Below are 25029 nucleotides of genomic sequence, written 5' to 3' on the forward strand. Positions count from 1 at the left end.
AGAAGTTACCTTACTAGGTTTTGATGTTGGCTGTTTTCAGTCCCATATATTGCAAGTTATCTTGGACTTGGAAGGTTTTTCAAGTGTAGAAAGATTTGAATACTAGAATAAGACCTAAATCAATTAGCACATTTAAGAGGGAATTAAATAACTATTCCAAATTGAAATACTTTGTAATATGACATACAAAGCACCTCACATTCAGTGAATTGCATCTGAAAGATTCCCACATGGTAGTTTATATTTATATAATGGTCCCACAAATAAATGAAACAAATTTGGTTTTTAATTTGGCTTTTAATTTGGTTCAAGACACTGGGTGTACTCTCAGCTCTCTAAATAGTGCCAAAGAACATTCTCATCTACTTGAGCTGTCAGGCACAAAATGTCTTGCATTATGGGAAGAGTAGGAAGGTGCAATTGGAACAGATAGTTTCAGTGAAAGCAAGAGTACCCTCAAAGAGTTGTGTTGTAACATTTCCATCTTTCCATGAAATGGGAGAATAGTTTTAGCACAATGTTTGACTGTAAGCAAAACAATGCCCTGCTATTTAATGTGGATTCTGGCTGATTTGGCTTATGTTTATTCAGTAGTGTTTGAGATTGGAGGGCACGTGTTCTGATATTAGTACCTAATATCATCGGTCCTTTTAGGGAAAAAAATGGTACTGTATAAGTTTGTCTTATGCTCTGCCATTGTTTGTGAACAGTAACAGATTTTGGTCTGCAAACTGTTGATTTTAATAACAATTTCGTGTTAACCAGTACCAAGGTATTTTATATGATCAATAGAAATATTTGAGGATCACAATTCATGGACGTCCATCAAATTGTAGTTGTTTTGATCTATAAAATGCTCTGATAATTGAAACTTTCAACAATTCTCTGGACTTAGCAGTGATCAACAGTAGCAATGCTCAAATTTTATCTCAGATATTAGATATTCTTTTTTTAAGATTAAAGTATAATGCATCTCTTTTGTGTCTGAGTCAAGGAGTTAACATTTCCTGCCCAAGAAGGTGAAATGTTTTAATTTTTAGTTTATATTTTGGGGAATTCAGAGGTGTGATTCTAGTTTTTTTTCCTGATGGAGGCAATTATTAAACTGTCATTTTTGTACTTGCCATAATGAGTAGAATCACACAAGGGGCTTTCCTTCACCATCAACACTGCCCTCACGCGCCTGCTTATATTAGTGAGACCCGATGTAGATTGGGAGACCATTTTGATGAGTATCTATCCTCCGTCCACTAGAAAAGGTGGGTCTCCTGGTGACCATCCATTTCAATTCTATTTCTCATTCCGGCACACCAGTCCACGGCCTTCCCTTCTGCCACGATGAGGCCATTCGGGTTGGAGGAGCAACATCTCCATCTGGATAGCTTCCAACATGATGGCACAAACATCAACTTCGAACTTCCAGTAATTGTCCCCTCTTTCTTCATTCCCCTTTCTCGTTTCCCGCTCACTTTCTCTCCACACTTGTCGATCACCTCCCTCTGGTGTTCCTTCCCCTTCCCTTTCTTCCATGGTTTTCTACCCTCTCCTGTCAATTCCCTTCTCTAGTCCTTCATCTTTCACCAATCAGCTTCCCAGCTCTACTTCATCCCTTTTCCCACACCTGGTTTCACCCATCACTTGCCAACTTGTAATATTTCCTCTCCTCCACCCACCTTACTCTGACTTATCTTTTTCCAGTCCTGGTGAAGGATCTTCAATTCTCAATGGTAGACTCATTTTCACTATTTTCACTCAAAGCTCTCTGCTTCTTTCTTGACAGCAGACCCAACCAGTTCCCCTCCATCACCACTCCTCTGTCTGGCAGAAGTGGTCATCACCCAGTTTCTCCTTTGGTTCCTCCCACTTCCTTCAAAAGGTGTAGCCATGGGCACTCCCATGGGTCTCAGCTCTGCCTGCCTTTATGTCAATTACATGGAATTATGTTTCAAGCCTACACCAGTATCGCTCCCCAGCTTGTCCTACGGTACATTGACGACTGCATTGGTGCTGCATCCTGCACCCATGCGGAACTCAGACTTCAACTTCCACCCTGCCCTCAAACTTACCTGGTCTATTTCTGACAGCTCCCTGACCTTTCTCAATCTCTATCACTAGAGGAATTTTATCCACTGATTCTCACAGCTACCTGGACTATATCTCATCCCACCCCCTCACTTGTAAAAATGCCGTACTCTTCTCTCAATTCCTCTGTCTCTGCCACATCTGCTCTCAGGATGAGGCTTTTTATTTCAGAACTAATGAGATATCCTCCTTCAAAGAAAAGGGCTTTCCTTCCTCCACCATCAATGCTGTCCTCACCTGAATCTCTTCAATTTCTTACAAGTCTGCCCTCACCCCATCCACCCGCCACTCCGCTAGGGATAGGGTTCCTCTGTCCGATTTCTACCATCTCCAACTGGATCCCACCACAAAGTACACTGTTCCCTCCCCTCTACTTTCCACAGCGATCGCTCCCTATGCAACTCCCTTGTCCGTTCACCCTCCCTACTGATCTCTCTCTTGGCACTTAATCCTTGCAAGAGGAACATGTGCCACACCTCCTCCCTCACCATTCATGGCCCCAAACAGTCTATCCAGTTGAGGTGATACTTCACCTGACAGTCTGTTAAGGTCACCTACTGTATCTGGTAGGTGCTGCCAGTGTGGCCTCCTGTATATCGATGAGACCAGACACAGATTGGGAGACTGCTTTGCTGAGCACCTACCTGCCAGAAAAAACAGGATCATCCATTTCAATTCTACTTCCCATTCCGAATGTCAATCTGTGTCCTCCTCTACTGCTGCAAGGAGAATACTCAGGTTGAAGGAGCAACACATTTCCATCTGGGTATCCTCCAACATGATTGCATGAACATCAATTTCTTGAACTTCTGGTAATTGCCCCCCCTTTCAGTTCATCTCCTTACCTGCCCATCACCTCCCTCTGCTGCTCCTACCCCTTCCTTTTCTTCCATGGCCTTCCATCCTCTCCTATCAGCCATGTACCTTTCACCAATCAACTTCCTAGCTCTACTTCACCCCTCCCCCAATTTCACCTATCACCCATCTTGTACTACTTCCTCCTCTTCCCCCCACCTTCTCACTCTGACTTCTAATCTCTTTTTTCCAGTTCCTGAAGGGTCTCAGCCCGAAACCTTAACTGTTTACCCTTTTCTATAGATGCTGCTTGGCCTGCTGAGTTCCTTCAACATTTTGTGTGTATTATCTCTATTGGGTGTTGTGTAATGTAGTGAGCCTAATGTAAAGTAGTCCTCAGGAGGCAGTGATCATAATATGGTATTCATCCTGTGGTTTGAGAGGGAGGAGATAAAGTCAAATGTGTCAATATTAAGCCACATATATCAGTAGAGTAGAAGGGAATTACTGAGGCATGAGAGGGGAGCTGGCCAAAGTTGATTGGAGGAGGACACTATCAGGGATGATGGCAGAACAGCAATATCTGGAGTTTTTAGGGGCAATTCTGAAGGCACGGGTAGATACCTCAAAGACAAGGATCTCTGAAGTGAAGATAAGGCAACAATGGCTGACAAGGAAAGTCAAAGACAGCATGAAAGCAAAAGAAGGTATATAATATAGCAAAAATTAATGGGAAGTTAGAGGATTGGGAAGTTTTTAAAAAACCAACAGAAGGCAACTAAAAGGTCATAAGGAGAAAAATATGAAGTATGTAGGTAAACCAGCCAATAATATAAAGGAGGGTACCAAAAGATTTCAGATATATAAAGAGTAAGAGGCAGGAATGATACCAGACTGCCGGAAAATGATATTGGAGAGGTAGTAATGGGGGAAGAAATGGCAGATGAACCGATTAACTATTTTACATCAATATTCACTTTGTAAGACACCAGCAGTATGCCAGAGTTTTGAGGGAATTAGGGGTAGAATTGAGTATAGTTGCTATTACTAAGGTGGTGGTACTTGGAAAGCTAAAGGTCTGAAGATACACAAGTCACCTGGACCAGATAGACTACACACCAGGGTTCTGAAAGAAGCTGAAGAGATTGTGGAAGTATTAATGATCTTTTAAGAATCCCTAGATCCTGGGAAGTTCCAGAGAACTGGAAAATTGTAAATGTCACTTCACTCTAAGTTGGGAGGGAGACAGAAGAAAGGAAATTATAAGCCAGTGGTCCCCAACCACCAGGCTGCAAAGCATGTGCTACCGGGCCACGAGGAAACAATATGATTTGGCGACAAGAAACGATATGAGTCAGCTACACCTTTCCTCATTCCCAGTCACGACCACTGTTGAACTTCAACGCACGCGAGGTCATCATACACGCAAAGCAATTACCCATGCAAGATCATCAGTCGCCTAAACGCTGTGATACCCTTGCACCAGGGATCACTGGTTGGCCTTGGGTAATCGGCTGGCGAGAAGTGCTGATGCTCCTGGCCTGGAGTGCGTCAGATGGGTGCCGCCTCTAAACCTGTTTACCACACCGAATGTTCATGGGGAACCTGGTGCTAAAATATTTGCAGATGACCTAATTCGGGCTCAGGGTTTCGTAATTAGTAGAGCAGCTACCTCGCTGTGACCTGAAAGTCATCCCTCCAGCCAAACTTTTGTTGGCTGATAGATCCTACCAAGCCTACGGGGGCTGGGGTGGGGGGGATGCAGGCAAGCGCCCTGTTGCATTCCTTGCTCGGTCGCTCTCTCCGGACTGCGACCGCCACGGCCCGAGTACGGGAACCTCCACCCCTTACCTTTACCTCTCACGCCACCTACAACCAGCCGCACCTGGCCAAGGCGGCGGGTGGGCGGTAGCTGGAGTTTGGTCCTGGAGGCTGTCTAATGAGGCAGTGAAGCCATCAAAACTGCTTCAGTACCTTTAGTCCAAGCACCCTGAACTTAAAGACAAACCCGTTGAGTTTTTTTTGAGTGGAAAAAACGTGAGCAAGCGGGACAGAAGCAAGTGCTGATAGCCACGAAAACTAAATTGGGGAATAGGAACCTCTTTGTGTATCGCTGTATTCCGGTCTGATTAACCCCCCCCCCCTTGGCTGGTCTGCAAGAATATTGTCAATATTAAACTGGTCCGCAGTGCAAAAAGGTTGGTGACCCCTGTTGTAAGCCACTTAGCTTGACTGAAGTGGTTGGAAAGATGTTGAAGTCTATGATTAAGGATGGTAATGTAGGCCAAAGTCAGCATGGCTTCCTCAAGGGGAAATCTTGCCTGACAAATCTGATGGAATTCTTTGAGGAAACAAAAGGCAGGTTAGACAAGGGTGAATCAGTAGATGTTGTTTGCTTGGATTTTCAGAAAGCTTTTGACAAGATGCCGTACATGAGGCTACTTAACATGGTATTATAGGAAAGATACTATCGTGGATAGAAGATTGGCTGATGAGCAGGAGACAATGAGTGGGAATAATTGGGGCCTGTTCTGGTTGGATGCCACTGTCTAGTGGTGTTCTGCAGGACTCTGCCTTGGGACTGTTTCTTTTCACATTATATGTCAACGATTTGGGGGACAGAATTGATGGCTTATTGGCCGTGTTTGCACAGATGGGTGGAGGAGAAGTAGTGTGAGGGAGCTGGGAGTCTGCAGGACTTAGATTGGGAGAATGAGCAAAGTAGTAGATGGAATACAGTGTAGATAATTGTGCAGTCATGCATTTTGGTAGAAAGTAAAGGCATAGACTTTTCTAAATAGGGAGAAAATTTAAACAAAAATCAGAGGTGCAAAGGGACTTGAGAATCCTTGTGCAGGATTTCCCCAAAGGTTAACTTGTAAGTTGAGTTGGTGGTGAGGAAGGCAAATGCAATGTTAGCATTCATTTCAAGAGGTCTAGAGTTCAAGAGCAAGGATGTGATGCTGAGGCTTTGAAGCATTGGTCAGACCCCACTTTATCTGTGAGAGCTTTGCCCACCTTATCTGAAAAAAGATCTGCTGGTGTTGGTTCAGAAGAGGTTCACGAGATTGATCTTGGGACTGATCAAGGTTAACATATGAGAAGTGTTTGATACCTCTGGGCCTGTACTCACTAGAATTAAGAATGAGGGGGAAAATCATATTGAAACCTGGTGAATACACTGGACAGATTTTGCTTCCTGAATACTTTTGGGTGTACATCATGGATTGTGTTGTGATCATGAAAATCACCATGAAATTTCCCCATCATGTAGCTTATTTTTGAAATCACCTATGTTATTTCAATGCATAATTCTAATCAATTAAAATGTTCCCCCAATGTAAGCTAAAATGATTTCCATCTTTTGGAGGCATATCTGGGCATAGCCTTAGGCAGTGTGGATGGCAGGACAGGTTTTAAATAGGTGATAAATTTCTTTGAAGGATTTTTGAGATAGATTTTTCCCAGAATAACTGATTTCAAGATTAAGACAGGCGTTTTTGTTAGTCTGCAAATAAAACAGATCATCAATAACAGGCAATTCAAAGAACTTCTAGTAGGACCAGAGGTAGGCATTCAAGATTGTAGTTGAAAGATTTCTTGGCAACTACAGTGCACCAAACTACATGCAGCTGGTTGACATACTTTAAGCATACAAAACAGTGAAGTGCAACATGTCACTAAAGACTCATTTTTTGCATTCCCATTTAGACTTATCTGCAAATCTTGGTGCTGTCAGTGACAAGCATGCTGAAGAGTTTCACCATGCAGTCATGGAGAAATGGTATCAGGGCAACAGAATCCATTAAAGCTGACTGCTTAGTGTTGGACACTTATGCAAGGGGCCTCAGACACTGAGTAAAAATGAAAGTCAGCAACAAAACATTTTAGCTTTTTTGAACTATTGTGAAACAGTCAGTACCCTTGTGTAATTAAACACATATTCAATAAAAATTAGTTTCCAACATGATACAAGTGGTCTGAAATTTTATTTGTGCCCAGGTTCAAGTGGTCTATTATAAACAAAAAAATTCTGAGGAGACAACACTTCTGAAAAAATTTGTCCAGTAATGATTGAAAGGCCTAGATACAGTGGATAATAGAGGATGTTTCCTATAGTGCATGAGACTAGGACTAGAGAGCACAGATTAGAATAGAGAGAGTTTTTTGGAACAGATGAAGTGGTATTTCTTTAGCTAGAATGTGGGGAACTTGTGTAATTCATAGCCATGGAGAGCTGTGGAGGCCAAGCCATTGTGTAGATTTAAAGTGGAGATTGAAAGGCTCTTCATTCATCAGTGTCTAAGTTTACAGGGAGAAGGCAGAAGAATGGGGTTGAGAAGAATAATAAATCAGCCATGATGGAATGGCAAAGCAGACTTGATGGGCCAAATGACCTAATTCTGCTCCTTTCTCTTCTGATCTTCTGCATGAATCAGAAGACGATTGTAACATTAGATTGTAGAAAAACACTTAAATCAAGGGAAGAGGAAGAACTAGTCAGTAATGTATGCAAATTGAAGAGAATCTTGATGGTGAACCTGTTTTTGATCATTCTCAGCAGTGGAAGTTGAGGTCTTGGGATGAACAATTAAACTTGCATGAGGTTGTAGTAGATCCTGAAAAGGTATAAGAACATAAGAATATAAGAGATAGGAGCAGAAGTAGGCCAATCGGCCCCTCAAGCCTGCTCTGCCATTCAACAAGATCATGGCTGATCCAATCTTAACTCTAGTTTTCACCGAATCCCACAAGGTAACAGTGCCAACCAACAGGGCACCATGCCGCCCATTTTATTTTATTATTCATCCCGCCCAAACCCATGTGATCATCCGGGGAAAAAAAACCGAGTTGCCAATTGAGGAGAAAAAATCTGGAAAATTCCACTCCGACCCATCCAGGCTATCGAAAACTGGTCCAGGAGATCACATGGCTGATCTAAACCTAGCCTCATGTCCACTTACCTGCTCGCTCACCGTATCCCCTAATGCCATTTTTATCCAGGAAAATGTCTATCTCCGTTTTGAATTTATTGAGTGTAGTAGCTTCCACAGCTCTCTGGGGCAGTAAATTCCACAGCCCCACTACCCTCTGAGTGAAGAAATTTCTCCGCATCTCAGTCCTGGAACGGCGTCCCCTTATTTTAAGATTATGCCCCCTAGTCCTAGTTTCACCCATCATTGGGAACATTCTCCCCGCATCCACCCGATCAAGCCCCTTTACAATCTTATATATTTCAATAAGACCGCCTCTCATTCTTTGGAACTCCAATGAGTAGAGTCCCAATCTACTCAACCTCTCATCATACATCAACCCACCCATCCCCGGAATTAACCTAGTGAACCTTCTCTGCACTGCCTCTAGAGCCAGTATGTCCTTTCTTAAATATGGACACCAGAACTGCACGCAGTACTCCAGGTGTGGTCTCACCAATACCCGGTACAACTGCAGTAAGACCTCCCTGTTCTTATACTCCATCCCCCTAGCAATAAAAGCCAGCATTCCATTGGCCTTCTTGACCACCTGCTGCACTTGCATACTAACTTTTTGTGTTTCCTGCACCAGGACCCCCAGATCCCTTTGCACAGAAGCACTTTCCAGTTTTTCTCCATTTAGATAATAACTTGCTCTATTATTTTTCCTGCCAAAGTACAGGACTTCACACTTGTCAGTATTATATTTCATCTGCCAAATGTCTGCCCAATCACTCAGCCTACCTATGTCCCCCTGCAGGGTTTCAATGTCCTCCGCACTCATTACACTCCCTCCCATCTTTGTGTCATCAGCAAACTTCGATATGTTGCACTTAGTCCCTTTCTCCAAATCATTAATATAGATTGTAAAGAGTTGGGGTCCCAACACCGACCCCTGCGGAACACCACTAGTCACCAACTGCCAGTCTGAGAATAAACCATTTATCCCAACTCTCTGTTTTCTGTTAGAAAGCCAATCCTCCACCCATGCCAGAATATTATCCCCAATCCCATGATTTTTTACTTTAAGTAATAATCTTTGGTGTGGCACCTTGTCAAATGCCTTTTGGAAGTCCAAATACACCACATCCACTGGTTCCCCTTTATCTACCCTATATGTTATGTCCTCAAAGAACTCCAACAAATTTGTCAAACATGACTTCCCTTTTGTAAAGCCATGCTGACTTTGTCCTATTAAGCTATGTTTATCCAAATGCCCTGTTACTGTTTCCTTAATTATCGATTCCAACATTTTGCCAACCACAGATGTTAGGCTAACTGGCCTATAATTCCCAGCCTTCTGTCTATTGCCCTTTTTAAATAAAGGAGTTACATTAGCATTTTTCCAATCTGCCGGGACCATTGCCAAGTCCAGCGAGTTTTGAAAAATTATCACTAATGCATCCACAATCCCGACCGCCACTTCCCTTAAGACCCTAGGATGCAAGCCATCTGGTTCAGGGGATTTATCCACCTTCAGTCCCATTAATTTATCAAGTACCATTTCCTTGGTGATTTGAATCGTAGTTAGCTTCTCTCCTCCTAGAGCCCCCTGTTTATCCAGTGTTGGGATATTTTGAGTGTCCTCTACTGTAAAAATTGATACAAAATATTTGTTCAGCGTTTCCGCCATCTCCATGTCCCCTACCATTAATTTCCCGGTCTCATCTTCTAGGGGACCAACATTTACTTTAGCCACCCTTTTTCTTTTTATGTAACTATAAAAACTCTTACTATCTGCTTTTATGTTTTTCGCCAATTTACTTTCATAATCTATCTTCCCCTCAATCAATCTTTTTGTTATTTGCTGCTGCACATAGCTCTTAGCTACACAAAGAGCAGAACATGATTAATTTACACATAAAGTTAAGACCTGTGTCTCTCAGAAGTCAAAGAATGATGATCAGAATCAAGAGGGGCTGGTTATTTTTCACCAGCCACATAGTCACTCAGTTCAATAAAAATAAATACCAACAATTTGATATAGACCCCCAGTCAGCCCTTGTATTTTATACATTTGGAAGAAAAGGTTTGTGAATCCTTCACAATTATCTGCTTTTCTGCTTTGATTGCTCATATAATGTGGTCTGATCTTCAGTTAAGTCACATTAATAGACAAACACATTCTGCATAAACTAATAACACACTGTGGCGACCCACTTTCTGCGCAGGCGAACCGGCTCATAAATAGCCAGCGCGCGGGGGGAGACTTTGGTAATGCACCTCTGATGTCATTTCCGCCCGGAGAGGGTGGGCGCTAGGGATTAAATGCCATCACCGCGAAGTTTGAAAAACTAGTCTCGACTTTCTGGACGCTGCGACCACGTGGTACGACACCACGCGTGTGGTTTAGCCAAGCAGAAGCCCAGTTCCAGATTCGGCAGATATCCTCTGATTCCACGTATTACTACCACATGGTGAGTGCCCTTGACCAGGAGACGGCTGCCCAGGTTGCGGATTTCATACAGTTGCCCCCGGAAGAAGGCAAATATGAAGCATTCAAAGTGCTGCTCATTGGGACCTTTGGCCTCTCGCAGCATGAGCGGGGTGCCCGCCTGCTTCACCTGGACGGTTTGGGAGACAGACTGCCGTCAGCATTGATGAACGAGATGCTGGCCCTGGCTGACGGATACAAGCCCTGCCTCATGTTCGAGCAAGCGTTCCTAGAGCAACTGCCCGAGGACATACATCTGCTGCTGGCCGACGCAGATTTCAACAACCCCCGGAAGGTGGCGGCCCGGGCAGACGTGCTGTGGAAAGCCAAGAGGGAGAGCGTGGCGTCCGTCGGTCAGATTACCAGGCCACGCGCCCAACAGCAGACCAGACCAGGCCCGGCAGGGGGGTGCACACAACACAGAGGCAGGAGTGAGGAGGCCAGTGAACAGTGGTGTTTCTACCATCAGCGGTGGGGCACAGAAGCCCGTCGTTGTTGCCCGCCCTGCAAGGGCCAGGGCCAGCTGCCGCTAATGACTATGGCGGCTGTCCACCAGGACAGCCTCTTGTACGTCTGGGACAAACAGTCGGGACTCCGCTTCTTGGTTGACACCGGAGCAGAAATCAGCGTCTTGCCCCCGACGGGGTACGACACCCGCAACAGGAAGCCAAGACCCACCCTGAGGGCCACAAACGGCAGCACGATACAGACCTACGGCACCCGCACAGTGCAGCTGCAGTTCGGCGCCAGCCAGTTCACGTGGGACTTCACACTGGCCGCCGTAGCCCAACCACTCCTGGGGGCGGACTTCGTGCAAGCTCACAGCCTGCTGATCGACTTGCAAGGGAAAAGACTGGTACATGCCAAGACTTTCCAGATGTTCTCCCTGGGTGAAGCCAAGTTGCCGGCCCCACACCTGGACTCCATCACACTGTCGGACAACGAACTCACCAGAATCCTTTCCATCGATTCTGGCACCGCAGTTCACGGCAGCCGTGCCCAGACACGGGGTTCAGCACCACATCCCGACCAAGGGACCACCCCTCCACGCCCGCGCATGAAGGCTCCCCCTGGAAAAGCTCTGCCTGGCGAAGGAGGAATTCAAGAGGATGGAGGAATTGGGGATCATACGGAGACCTAACAGCCCATGGGCCTCCCCCCTGCACATGGTGCCCAAAGCAGCTGGGGGTTGGAGACCATGCGGCGACTACCACAGACTGAACGAGGCTACCACTCCAGACCACTACCCCGTGCCTCACATACAGGACTTTGTAGCAAACCTGCACGGGGCAAGAATATTTTCCAAAGTAGACCTCGTCCAGGGATACCATCAAATCCCGGTGCACCCTGAAGACATCCCCAAAACAGCACTTATCACCCAGTTCAGCCTATTCGAGTTCCTCCGAATGTCATTCGGCCTGAAGAATGCCGCACAGACGTTCCAGCGGCTAATGGACGTGGTGGGACGTGACCTGGACTTTGCGTTCATCTACTTGGACGACATCCTTATAGCCAGCAGTAGTCGTCAGGAGCATCTGTCCCACCTCCGCCAGCTCTACTCCCACCTGAGTGATTTTGGCCTCACGATCAACCCGGCCAAATGCCAGTTCAGTCTCGATACCATCGACCTCCTGGGCCACAGGATTACCAAAGATGGGGCAACACCTCTGCCCGCCAAGGTAGATGCGTTCCGCCACTTTCCCCGGCCCAACACGTTCAAAGGCCTACAGGAGTTCGTTGGTATGGTGAACTTCTACCACCGTTTCCTCCCCTCAGCAGCCCGTATCATGCACCCTTTGTACACCCTGATGTCGGGTAAAGGCAAGGACATTACTTGGGACGAGGAGGCCGCGGCCGCTTTTGTTAAAGCCAAGGAAGCCTTGGCAGATGCCGCGATGCTGGTGCACCCCAGAACGGACGTTCCGACCGCACTCACGGTGGATGCATCCGACACAGCAGTCGGTGGGGTGCTGGAGCAACTCATGGAGTGGCGCTGGCAACCCCTGGCGTTCTTCAGCAGGCACCTATGACCACCCGAACTCAAGTACACTGCTTTCGACTGGGAGCTGTTGGCACTGTATCTAGCAATCCGGCATTTCAGGTACTTCTTAGAAGGCAGGCCATTCACAGCGTTCACGGACCACAAACCGTTGACCTACGCTTTCACGAAGGTGTCCGATCCCTGGTCGGCTCACCAGCAGCGACATCTGTCCTACATATCCAAGTACACGACGGACATCCAGCATGTCTCGGGAAAGGACAACGTTGTGGCAGACGCACTCTCCAGACCAGCTGTCCAGGTCCTGTCCCTAGGGGTGGACTATGCAGCACTGGCGGAGGCACAGCAGGCAGACGACGAGATGCCCAGCTACAGGACCGCAGTCTCGGATTTGCAGCTGCAGGACTTTCTCGTAGGCCCAGGTGAGAGGACCCTCCTGTGCGACGTGGCTACTGGCCAACCTCGCCCCATCGTCCCTGCAGCCTGGAGGCGGCGAGTTTTCGACTCCATACACGGTTTGGCGCACCCAGCTATCAGGACAACCGTCCGGCTGGTCTCCAGCAAGTTCGCATGGCACGGACTTTGCAAGCAGGTCAGTGAATGGGCCAGAACGTGCGCGGAGTGCCAAACAGCCAAGGTGCAGCGGCACACTAAAGCCCCGCCGCAGCAGTTCGAACCCACCCACCGGAGGTTTGACCACATTCATGTGGATATCGTGGGCCCCTTACCAGTGTTCCGAGGAGCGCGGTACCTCCTAACTATGGTAGACCGGTTCACGAGGTGGCCAGAGGCAGTCCCGCTCACCAACACATCTGCCGATTCCTACGCCCGAGCACTGATTGCAACCTGGGTAGCACGCTTCGGGGTACCGGCCGACATTACCTCCGACAGAGGCGCCCAGTTCACCTCCAGCCTGTGGTCAGCTGTGGCCAGCCTGTCGGGAACGCAGCTACACCACACTACTGCCTACCACCCACAGTCGAACGGACTAGTGGAACGCTTCCACCATCACTTGAAGTCGGCTCTCATGGCCCGCCTGAGAGGACCTAACTGGGTGGACGAGCTTCCCTGGGTCCTGCTTGGAATTCGCACAGCGCCCAAAGAGGATCTGCACGCCTCGTCGGCCGAGTTGGTGTACGGCGCACCCCTGGCCGTCCCGGGAGAGTTCATACCAGCCCCAAGGGGGCAAGAGGAAGAACCCGCAACAGTCCTGGACAGACTACGCGAAAGGCTCGGCAACCTGGCCCCCGTACCGACTTCACAGCACGGACGGACCCCGACCCATGTACCCAAAGACCTGCAGAACTGTAAGTTTGTGTTTGTATGAAGGGGCGGACACCGGGCACCACTACAGCGGCCGTACGAGGGGCTGTTCAAGGTGATCAACAACAATGGGTCCACGTACGTTCTGGACATTGGGGGGAAAGAGGTGGTTTTCATGGTGGACCGACTCAAACCAGCCCATGTGGAGTTGGCGCAGCCGGTCGAGGTTCAGGTACTGCGGCGCAGAGGCAGACCTCCCAAACAGAGGCTGATCCAGACTGTGGACATTGGGGGGTGTATCGCTGGTTCTGGGGGGGTGGGGGTGGGTTATGTGGCGACCCACTTTCTGCACAGGCAAACCGGCTCACAAATAGCCAGCATGCGAGGGGAGACTTTGGTAATGCACCTCTGAGGTTATTTCCGCCCGGAGGGGGCGGGCGCTAGGGATTAAATGCCAGCGCCACGAAGTTTGAATAAACTAGTCTCGAAACGACTTACTGACTGCGTGTCGTTGTCTCTAGCTCTGTATGTAGTACATCGCTACAACACAAACAATTGTACTTCTTCTCTATCCATACTGTCCTTTGGCTTTAACAGTCACATACTTACAAATACTGATTGCAGCATTCCATCTTCCTCAGCCACAAGTTAGTCTAATGACACCACCCTAGAGACACCTCCTTATATACCTTCTTGAGTGAGCAGGGCCTAGCCGGGGCTTAATCCTTGATCCTGATTAGCTGGATCTGAATTTAACTTTTCCTGATTGCTTAGTTTGAATTGGCTTTGTTCTGATTGGTCACTTTTTCTTTAGGCCAACCACTCGTTAGGAATGTGTGGTCCTGGACTGGAGCTATCTCCACACTTTTAAATCCTACTTTTAGATCCCCTCATGCTCCATCTTTGGTGATTCTTTAAATCTTTCTCTTTTAAGTATTTTCTTCCTTCCCAAGGATGTTGGCATCATCAAATGAGCATGATAGCTAGTGTTCAGTGATCCCAATTTATTCTGCTTTCAAGTTTTTTAGGCACTCTTATCTTCTCCTTTCCTGGTTTTCAATGGCTTTCCAGTTTCACCAATGTATGCTTTTTGGCATGGTGACAGAGGTATGGAGTACACAACTCCCTGACATAGTTCTTTAGGTCTTCCAGGTACTAACTTTGCTTAGCCTTTTTCTAATTGTGTCTTCACATTTTGCAATTAACTGGACACCATATTTTTGTCAAATTGGTCTTAACTTTTCAGTTAAGTTGTCAAAAATACAGAGGAAATTCAGTATTGTTGCTACTCTCCCTAGATGGGGGCATCCTGCAAAGATCACACCAAGAGCACCGCATGCAATGCTGAAAGAGGTGAAAAAGAACCCAAGGTTAACAGCCAAAGACCTGAAGAAATCTCTAGAACTTGAAGTCTGTATTAATGTGTCAACTATAAGAAAAACACTGAACAAGAATGATGTTCATGAAGGACACCACGGAGGAAACCACTGCTCTCCAAAAAACACATTGCTGCATGTCTCAGGTTTGCAAAAGTCCATCAAGCTTCAGGGACAATGTTCTGTGGACAGATGAGAAAACAGTCAAACTTTTAGGCAGAAGTGCACAGTGCTATGTTTGGAGAAGAAGGGGCACTGGATACCCAACACCAAAACCTCATCCCAGCTGTCAAGCATGGTGGAAAGAGCATCGTGGTTTGAGGCTGTTTTGCTGCTTCGGAGCCTGAAGAGCTTGCAGTCATTGAGGAAGTAATGAATTCAAAATTGTATCAAGTCATTTTACAGGAGAATGTCAGGATAGTGGTGCAACACCAGAAGCTTAATGGAAGCTGGATGATGCAACAAGACAATGATCTGTAACACGAGAGTAAATCAACAACAGGATGGTTTAAAAAGAAGAAAATTAGTATTTTGGAATGGCCAATTCTGAGCCCAGACCTTAACCCAATTGAGATGTTGTGGCATGACTTGAAGAGGGCTGTTCACGCAAGGTATCCCAGAAGTATTGATGAACTGAAACAGTTTTGTACGAGGGGGATGGTCCAAAGTTCCTCCTTGCCATTGTGCAAGTCTGATCAGTAGCGATAGGAAACGTTTAGTGGAGGTTATTGCTGTGCTAAAAGAGGTTCTACCAGTTATTAAGTGCAAAGGTTCACATATTTTTTCTTGCCTGGACTGTGAATAATTAAACAATGTGTTCAATAAAGACATGAAAAGTATAATTGTTGGTGTGTTATTAGCTTAGGCATATTGTGTTTGTATATCGTTGTGACTAGGATGAAGATCATACCATATTTTATTAGTAATTAAAGAAGAAAAGAGGAAATTGTTAGTATTCACAAACCTTTGCTTAAAACTGCATGTACTTGTTACATACACGCCATTCCTTTTGTACAACCGTAAAGAAATGGCAGATTATGTGAATGGAGGAAAAAAATTGCATTGAAAGTGTATTGTTGAGAGCAACTGATGCAATGAGCTATTGTCATTTAGTTGAATTAGATTTGAAGTATTTCAGATATAAAACTGTTTTGTTGTATAAACACAGCAAGTTTTGTTTTCTGGGTTTTACCCATCTATAGGAGAGGATTCTTGATGTGATCAATGAGGGACAGTAGAATTTGAAATACTATGAATACAGAAAATACAGAAAATTTTCTACCAAGGGTTATTTTTGGAAAATATACTATAGACTTTAAAAGTGTATTAAAAATGTTTTGCTGTGAGTTGCATTTGAGTTTGAGTAAGAAAAATTTGATTACTGTTCTGAGTACAAATTAAGACATACATTCTGTTTAAATACTCCTCTGCCACCTGAATTACATATGCATATTTATTGTTGTGATTATCATTATGTATAACACAGTTTCTTTTTTTACTTTTTGGTAAACTGTATTGTGTCTTCTTAGGTGCTGGATTATTCTTGTGTGCATCATGGTGGAACAGCAGATTAGAGCTGTAATAGATCCTACAGTTAAAAATATAACTGCTGCTGTATTTCATTAATTATCTGATGTGCTAAGGGTAATTACTGAACTGTGGTCCTACAGGATGTTAAGGAAAATTAAGGGCATTTTCCTGTTCTGGCATGGTTTCCATGAATCTGCTTAGAGGACCATTGGTAAAGAAAAGAGCTGAGGAGCAATTTACCTAGAGTAAACCTACATCAATGAATAGATTTTGGCAATTTGTTTTTTTGGATTATTAATGTAATTTTAGCAAAATAGAGTTGTTGTCCAGATGCTGAGTGTAACACACAGCTTGAGCAACCTGTGTAAACCGGTAACCTCTTCCCTGGTTCACAGTGAAATCTTAAGAATATTTCTTATTGAAAATGGTTGCCATTGAACTTGAGAATAAATAACGCTTTTTAAATATCAGATTAGAATATAGACTAAAGATTGTCTTAGTTTTCTAATATGATTTTGTTCTTTCAATTATTTAAACATCTAAAAGATTATGGCTGGTAATCTCGTGCATTGGAGCGGGATGACAATTGTCATAACTCATTTTATATTCCAGCCATTAGAGATAGAATAAGTACGGTATCTGTTATTGTGCCTTGCATTTCAAATGAAAGTCTGTAGAAGGGTAACATTCTTTGCTGTTTCAGTAATAAGGCAGTAGTTGCCTACTTCAAATGTAAGGTTTTGCAGATTGTCAAAGTAGAACCTTAGATCTTGCAGATACCAATTACTTTTGCAGGTAAAACCATTTCATTTCCATTCTAAAGAATTAAGCATGCCACTTACCACTTCAGTGATTGGGGCGATGCTACAATTTTGGATGCATTCTTTTTAAAACAAGACATTAAACCTAGTGTGTTGTTCCAGTGGATGCAAAAGATTACTTGGCACTGTTTGAAGAGCAGGGGAATTCCCTGATGTCCTGTCCAATGCCTATCCCTCATTATATTGCTGTGCAAAAATTGGCAGTTTTCCTTGTTTTCAGACTTATTTGAGAACTTTTGGATGACCTATGGCTGTGGCAGATTCTCTCTGACTCATATATGTATACATACACACACATACATATATACATACATACACACATAGGGAGAGAGAGAAATCAAAGGTTTCAAATACACCAGGAAAAGCTTGATCAGCTGTCTTTTGTAATGTGATTTTCTCCCCTTTTCCCTGCACAGATTTCCCCTGCCATGAACCTTCACCAGCCAAGAGGACAAGCTGCCAGGCCTCTACCAATGCTGTCAACCTGGGCATAAGGAGGTGTGTGAAATGGCCCATGGTAACTTGTCCTATCATTCCCACGGCTGTCCCTGAATTCTCCCTAATCCCACCCTTCAACCTCTGCTCATTGTTCCACAATTGTATCACAGGGGTTGGCCTTAATTCAGTGGCAGTATCTTGCTATGTTAGACACTCAAGGTTCAGGCTTTAACCAGAGGCTTAAGCGTATCATTTGACATGTTCATTATGAGGATTTCAGTGTTGCACTATCTCCCTGATAATACAGTTCCCATTTGTTATATTAGCATGCAAGGTAGTTAAGGTTCCTTGGTGCATCAGAATCCAGATTAGATTTCTTTCTTGAAATCGCTGGGTTTTTTTCCAAAGTATTTAAGGTGGAACAATATTTTGGCAGTGGAAGATGCTGTTTGGTTATTTGGGGACAGCTTGGTGACTTTGAGTATTTTAGCGTTCATAGTCAACTCATTCCCATGACTATTGGAGAATTGCTTCCTTCTCATTGAACAATACTAACAATTGTAATACTTCTGTGCATAAAAGAGAACATACTGATTGTGGCATCTTGCCAAGTTAAGAGTTTGTACCTATGGCCATTTCAGAACAAAGCTGCATTTATCAAAAATGCTGCTAGGTATGTAAATTGTACATGGGCTGTGTTACAAAAGAAATTATTTGCCTGTAATAGTTAGGTTTTTCCTGTACTTAAGCATGCAGTAACCATCAAAATGAATATCTAATGACATTCATATTGAAAAAGTTAAAAGCTATTATTACATGTCATTATTACACATTTATAGAGAAATACTCAGTTATTCTACAGAATGTTTAGCATTACAATGTAAATTAATTAAACCATTAAAAAATTGGAATGTTCTCTGAAACATTATTTTGAGAAAAATATAGCCTATTTTAATTTTCTTTGTTCCACAACACTCTCAGGCACTCTAGTTAGTTTCAAAATGAATATAGGAATTTCAGAGAAAAGTTGATGAGTATGTGAGAGGGAATATGTTATAAGTTGCTGTGAAATAATTGGAGTCTGCCATTATATCAAATGTATAAATAGGACAATGGGGATTAAAGCAAAGAATCAGGATAGAATTAAAAAATATATGGCTAGTTTTCCTGAAGTTGAAGATTGAAGCTATCTCTAAATGACAGGAAATAGTTGCATATTTTTTCCCTGCAGCAAAGTAAGGGTAATGTTGTGTTTATAGAAAGTATTCCCTTTTGATTTCTTTGGGAAGCAATTTGATGTTAAGGGGCAGAGAATTTGGAAGAATGGTGGATTAAAATAAGAACAGTTAAAATTGAAATAACTCAGTTGAAATCAGTGCCTGTAAGTCATTGCTTATACGGTTGCAAAAAAAAGTTTGTGAACCCTTTGCAATGACCTGGTTTTCTGTATTAGTTACTCATAAAATGTGGACTGATCTTCATCTAAGTCACAATAATAGACAAGCACTATGTCTAAATTAATAACACACAAACAATTGTACTTTTCATGTTTTTATTGGACTCATTCACAGTCTAGGCTGGAAAAAAGTATGCGAACTCTTGTATTTAATAACTGGTAGAACTTCCTTTAGCAGCAATAAGCTCCACCAAACACTTAATGGCAAGGAGGAATTTTAGACCATTCCTCCATACAAAACTGTTTCAGTTCGTCAATATTTCTGGGATACATTGTATGAATAGCCTTCGTCAGGTCATACCACAGCAACTGAATTGGGTTAATATCTGGACTCTGACTTGGCCATTTCAAAATGCTAATGTTCTTCTTTCTGTTGTTGATTACTCTTGCGTTTTGGATCATTGTCTTGTTGCATCATCCAACTTCTATTAATCTTCAGGTGATGGACTGCTACCCTGACATTTTCATGTAAAATGTCTTGATACAATTTTGAATTCATTATTCCCTCAATGATTGCAAGCTGTCCAGGCCCCAAGGCAACAAAGCAGCCCCAAATTACAATGTTCCTTGCACCATACTTCACAGTTGGGATGAAGTGAAATGACTTTATTTCTTACATCTTTCACATACGTAAGGAGTAAAAATCTTTACATTACATCTCTGTCTGAATGTGCAATGTGCAAATTATAGTAATTTGTAATAAATAGTATGTACAGTAAGATATACAACAGAACAGGCAATATAGCTTAGAAATACAATTGTATCAGTGTGAATAAATCAGTCTGATGACCTGGTGGAAGAAGCTGTCCCGGAGCCTTTTGGTCCTGGCTTTTATGCTGCGGTACAGTTTCCCGGATGGTAGCAGCTGGAACAGTTTGTGGTTAGGGTGACTTGGGTCCCCAATGATCCTTTGGACCCTTTATACACACCTGTCGCTGTAAATGTCCTGAATAGTGGTAAGTGTTTTGAAGCAGGAGGGCACTCTACACTGGGAGAGGGAGAGATTAAAAACATCTGTAAGCACACCCGCCAGCTGTGCCATGCACACTCTGAGTATCTGCCCTCGGATGCCATCCAGTCCTTCAGCCTTGTGGCTGTTCAATCTGTGGAAACACCATTGTACTTGCCTCCGAGATGACTAAGGTTCTGGTTGCCTTAAGGGCTCAGTGTTGGTGACATCGAACTGAACGTGTTGGTTTGCAGTGCCCTTTTCCCTCTAAACATAGCGGTGTGCATTTCTGCCAAAACTTCCAATTTTTGTCTTATCTGTCTACAGAACATTGTCCCAGAAGCATTGTGGAACATCCAGGTCGTCTTTTGGAAACTTCTGCTGTGCAGCAATGTTTTATTTGGAGAGCAGTGGTTTCCTTTGTGGTGTCCTTCCAACAACACTATACTTGTTCAGTGTTTTTCTTATAGTGGACACATGAACAGAGACTTTAGCAAGTTCCAGAGTTTTCTGCAGGTCTTTTGCTGTTACCATTGGTGCCCTTTTCACCTCCTTCAGCATTCATTGTTTGGAACACCTGACTCCAAACAGGTTTTATAGGAGGCATTACCCCAGAGATTCACATACCTCTTTGAACCAAAACTGTGATTGTTTGAATGGTGTACTCAGTATTGACGAGAAGAAGTAGAATTGCTTTTGTGTTAATAGTTTAGGCAGATTGTGTTTATCTATTATTGTGATTTAGATGAAGATCAGACCACATTTTATGAGTAATTAATGCAGAAAACAGGACAATTTACTTATAATGCAGTAATTAGAAGGGGTTCACAAACTTTTTCTTGCATTTGTAGTTATTTGTGTGCCAGATGATCGAAGGAGGTTGTAAGGGCATTGATGAAAAAAGTCACATGTAATTTTTTGCCAGGAAATAGAACTAGCATAAAACAAGTAATTACAATTTCTTTGAATGTGTAGAAAAATATAAAAGTACGTAGAGTTAATAGACTAATGGACTTGATGCCAGTATGTGTATGTATAATACAAAGGTGGGGTTACATGCATACAAAATATCATATATTTGGGGTTGTGTGCTTTGAAATTGCATGTCGTAGGAATGATGCTAAAGCAAGAGACTGTGGATTGAGTATAAAGTTGCTGAGTTTGAGGAAATACAAATTTTGACTTCTGTTTCTGTTAGAATGGAGAATCAAGGTAGGTGTTTTGCTGAAGCCTTCTTGATATTACAGAAGTCACAACAAACAATTGAAAGAGTCTATAATCAAATGTTTGCAAGTGAAGGAAGGTTTCTGGGAAAGTTGAGAGATGTGTTATAATCCATAATTTATTGAAATCAAAAACTTCTATATATTTATCGAGATACAGTGCGGAATAGACCCTTCTGGCTCTTGGAGCTGTGCTGCCCAGCAACCCCTGGTAGTGACGTGGTTAGCACAATGCCAAGTAATACCAGCGAACCAGGTTCAATTCCCGCCACTGTCTGTAAGGAGTTAGACGATGTGGGTTGCCTACTACAGTCCAAAGACATACCAGTTGGTAGGTTAATCGTTCATTGTAAATTGTCCTGCGATTAGGCTAGGGTACTAGTACTTTTTTAAGGCCACTTTTTAAGTTTATTGGTAAAAGAAAGTGAGGCAACATGAAGGTAGTCAGCTTCACGCAGTTAGGATCTGGAGAAGTACTAGATTTTGGATGTAGATTCAATAGAAATTTTCTAAAGAAAATTAGGTGTGTATATTTGAAGGAGCAAAGAAATTTAAGTGGAGGGAGCTGATTGAATTACCCTTCAAAAGGCTCAGCTCAGTCCTTGTTCAGTGTACCAAATTGATAATATCAATACTGTACAGTTCTTAATTTGTTGATTATTATTCTAAGACAAAATAAAAATTTAGGACCGAAAACATTCTGTCTTTTACATAAAAGATTCAGAGAATGGAATGTACCAAGTATTGCTGTTGCAAGAGGTTGATACATCGATGTAAGACTGTCATACGGGCAGTCCCCAAGTTATGACAGAGATCAGTTCCTGAGAAATGTTTCTAAGTCAGAAACAATGAAAACAGTGTGTAAGAGCACATCACAGCAGCAGCTGTGATGGGGAAGTGAGCACGTTTGAGAAGAGCAGCCACCAGCCAGTCTTGCTGATTCAGTGAATTAAGACCATAAGACATCGGAGCAGAATTAAGCCATTCAGCCCATCAAGTCTGCTCCACCAGAGTAACGCTATAGCAAACAAAATCCTTGCTGTATTACCAAGTCTTGGTCTCTTCTCCTTCAGCTGGGAAGAGGAGATATACTGGTGATGCTACCTTTAAAACAAAATGTCTTTGAATGAGATAATTACATCTGTCTGTCGAATGGAAAGTGATGGAAAGGATTCCCATTCTCCTTCATACATGTATGACCTGTGGGAAATGTTTCAAAGTACTGAAGTGCCACCAACAAGATCTTGTAAAGCCACTCATTGTTCTCTCGCTGCCTCCTCTTTTATATGCAGTCCCTTGGAATTAATAATGTCTTGCTTTCACTTCTGTTCAACCTGTTCTGAGGTGGCTCAAGACCTCTCTGGAATTCACTGAATTGTTGCAGAGGGCCAGAAGATGCTTTGGAGTGTGGATGAATTCTTTTTTCAGGATGTTGCATCCACTGTCCGCGCATAGGCTCTGCAATACTTGTTTAGAGCTTATTAATTTCCTGAATGGATCTTCCCCATATGAATGGTCATGTCCTTTCCCATAGCAATATTCCCACCATCAAGTCTATGCATAGACCCATTCAGCTGTTGTGAATGGGTCAGGTCCTCTGCATGTTCAGCTTTTAAATCAAGTACGTATTTACTTGAAGCTTCTTCACAAGATTTTCAGGACAAAAACTTGTTGCACATGTTTCAAGTTCCGTTGTTAAAAATATATTATCTTTGTAAATTTGGAGGAATCCTTGGACGGGGGCCATTCAAATTAAGGAGGTCAAATCCAAAGCTAACAAAAGCAGGCTACACTATTTAACCACTTGTTTTTCTGAGGCTGGAATGGAACAGACAATCTTATGGAGTTACAAGTGAGTTATATCAATAGTAGCATAGGTATGTTCCCATGAACTGACCTTTGGGCGAAGCGGAGGGTACATGCTTATCCACAGAGGTCAGGGGACAAAATATAAGAAAGGCATCTGCAGTGGTAGATTCAATCATGTTACTATAAGCTGGAGGAAATTTGTGCTTGTGCATTACTGGATATTGAACAGATGGTGTAACAAAAGAGGAGTGATGCACAGTATGAACAACCCCCACATTACAGAGGGGTCGTGCTCCTCAAAAGCCATCTGTATTGTAATTTTCCAACATGTCATTCTCCTTTTCTCCTTAAATCCTGTGTCATAGGTTGAGATGTGTTCCTATGAGATGTTTTTCCTCTCCTGTTCATCTGTCTTATTGGTGATGGCAAAGTGGCTTAGTGACTCTAGTTAACAGCTGAGGCCAACACTACTCTCGGGAGATGGACAAGGCTTTTCAATTAGAAAAAGATTTAGGAAGTGGGGATATCAGGAAAAGAGATAGAATTTGTGGATTGGGATTCATAGGTGAAGAGTTGTGCAGAAGGCGTTCAGGGGTTGAGGAGTGGTTGGTTAAAATTCAGTGACTTCATGGAAGTGGAATAAAGGCCAAGTGATTGCTTGAATAAACTGGTGTTAAGATATGCCATGACCATTGTGGCCTCTCACAAATAAATTGCCTCGAAGATGAAGATTGCAGTGCATTGTATTTTGAGATATCTGTGCACTTGCATTCAGAATCAGAATCAGGTTGCATATCACTGACATATGCCATGAAATTTATTTTGCAGCAGTCGTACAGTGCAATGCATAAAAATACTATAAATTACAATATGAAATATATCAAAAATATTAAATTAAGTAATGTAAAAAGAGCAAAAATAGTGAGGTGGCACTCATGGGTTGGTTTGCTGTCCATTCAGAAAACGGATGGTGGAAAGGAAGAAGGTGTCTTTTAAAACATTGAGTGTGTGCCTTCAGGCTCCTGTATCTCCTCTGATGGTGCTGTGGGTCCTTAATGATGGATGCTTCCTTTTTGAGGCATTGCGTTTTGAAGTTGTTGTCAGTGCTGGGGAGGCTAGTGCCCATGATGGAGTTGGTGGAGTTTGTAAACTTCTGCAGCTTTTTCTGATTCTAAGCAGTGGCTCCTCATATCAGACAGTGATGCAACCAGTTAGAATGTTCTCCATGTTGCATCTGTAGAAACTTGCTAGCGTCTTTGGTGATGTAATAAGTCTCCCCAAACGCCTAATGAAATATAGCCACTAGCATACTTTCTGCATAATTGCATCAAAATGTTGCGCCCATGATCTTCAGAGATGATTTTCAGAGATGCAGTGTTCTGTTTGGACAGGGCATGGCAAAGAAGAGGCTTGCCTGTGACTGCCAACCTGATAGATGTGTTGATGTCTTATTGCTCTTGATATTTTGTGACTGAAAAAGCAACTGTACAGGTGTAAGTAATTTATATAAGAGTCAAAAGGCACCGGGCATGGTTAAAGAGTGTAGTTAAATAGCTTGCTTTTCATATCAAATGCCACAGATTCTGAAGGCCTAATGGCTGTTTGCTGGAGTTTACTCCTCCCATTCTGTAAGGGATAGTTCAGTATTGTGGCAATGGTGCGAAAAACTAATCAAAGGGAATTGTGGCAAAGATACTTAAGAATTGTCAACAAGTTCAATTACATGGTGAGGAAAGACAATTTGGGTGATGGGTCCACATCAAACAACATCCTGTAGGGTGGGATGCAGTTCAACAATGTCTTTTTTGTGGAAATCAAAGGAGCAAAGAACAAAATTGATTTTATAATGCCTCCCTCATGACCTCAAGTCACCTGCTTAGT

The 25029-nt window shown here is 43.3% G+C and overlaps 1 protein-coding gene across 6 annotated transcripts in view; it reads left to right on the forward strand.

The window, feature by feature from the left end:
* pcnx1 (pecanex 1) overlaps positions 1–25029 on the forward strand; it is a 243376-nt gene that overhangs the window by 54151 nt on the left and 164196 nt on the right. The window contains exons 1-2 of one of the 6 annotated variants that reach the window (XM_073040247.1): positions 13274–13590; positions 17690–17771. The exons of 4 other annotated variants lie outside the window; for them this stretch is intronic. In XM_073040247.1, the coding sequence (XP_072896348.1) occupies positions 13311–13590; positions 17690–17771 (362 nt within the window). In that variant the 5' untranslated portion in view covers positions 13274–13310. Of the gene's footprint in view, positions 1–13273; positions 13591–17689; positions 17772–25029 lie in introns of those variants that run through there. One more of the 6 variants, XM_073040249.1, reaches the window with a different exon arrangement.

This window comes from Hemitrygon akajei, chromosome 3 (assembly GCF_048418815.1).
Source record: "Hemitrygon akajei chromosome 3, sHemAka1.3, whole genome shotgun sequence".
Taxonomy (NCBI): Eukaryota; Metazoa; Chordata; class Chondrichthyes; order Myliobatiformes; family Dasyatidae; genus Hemitrygon; species Hemitrygon akajei.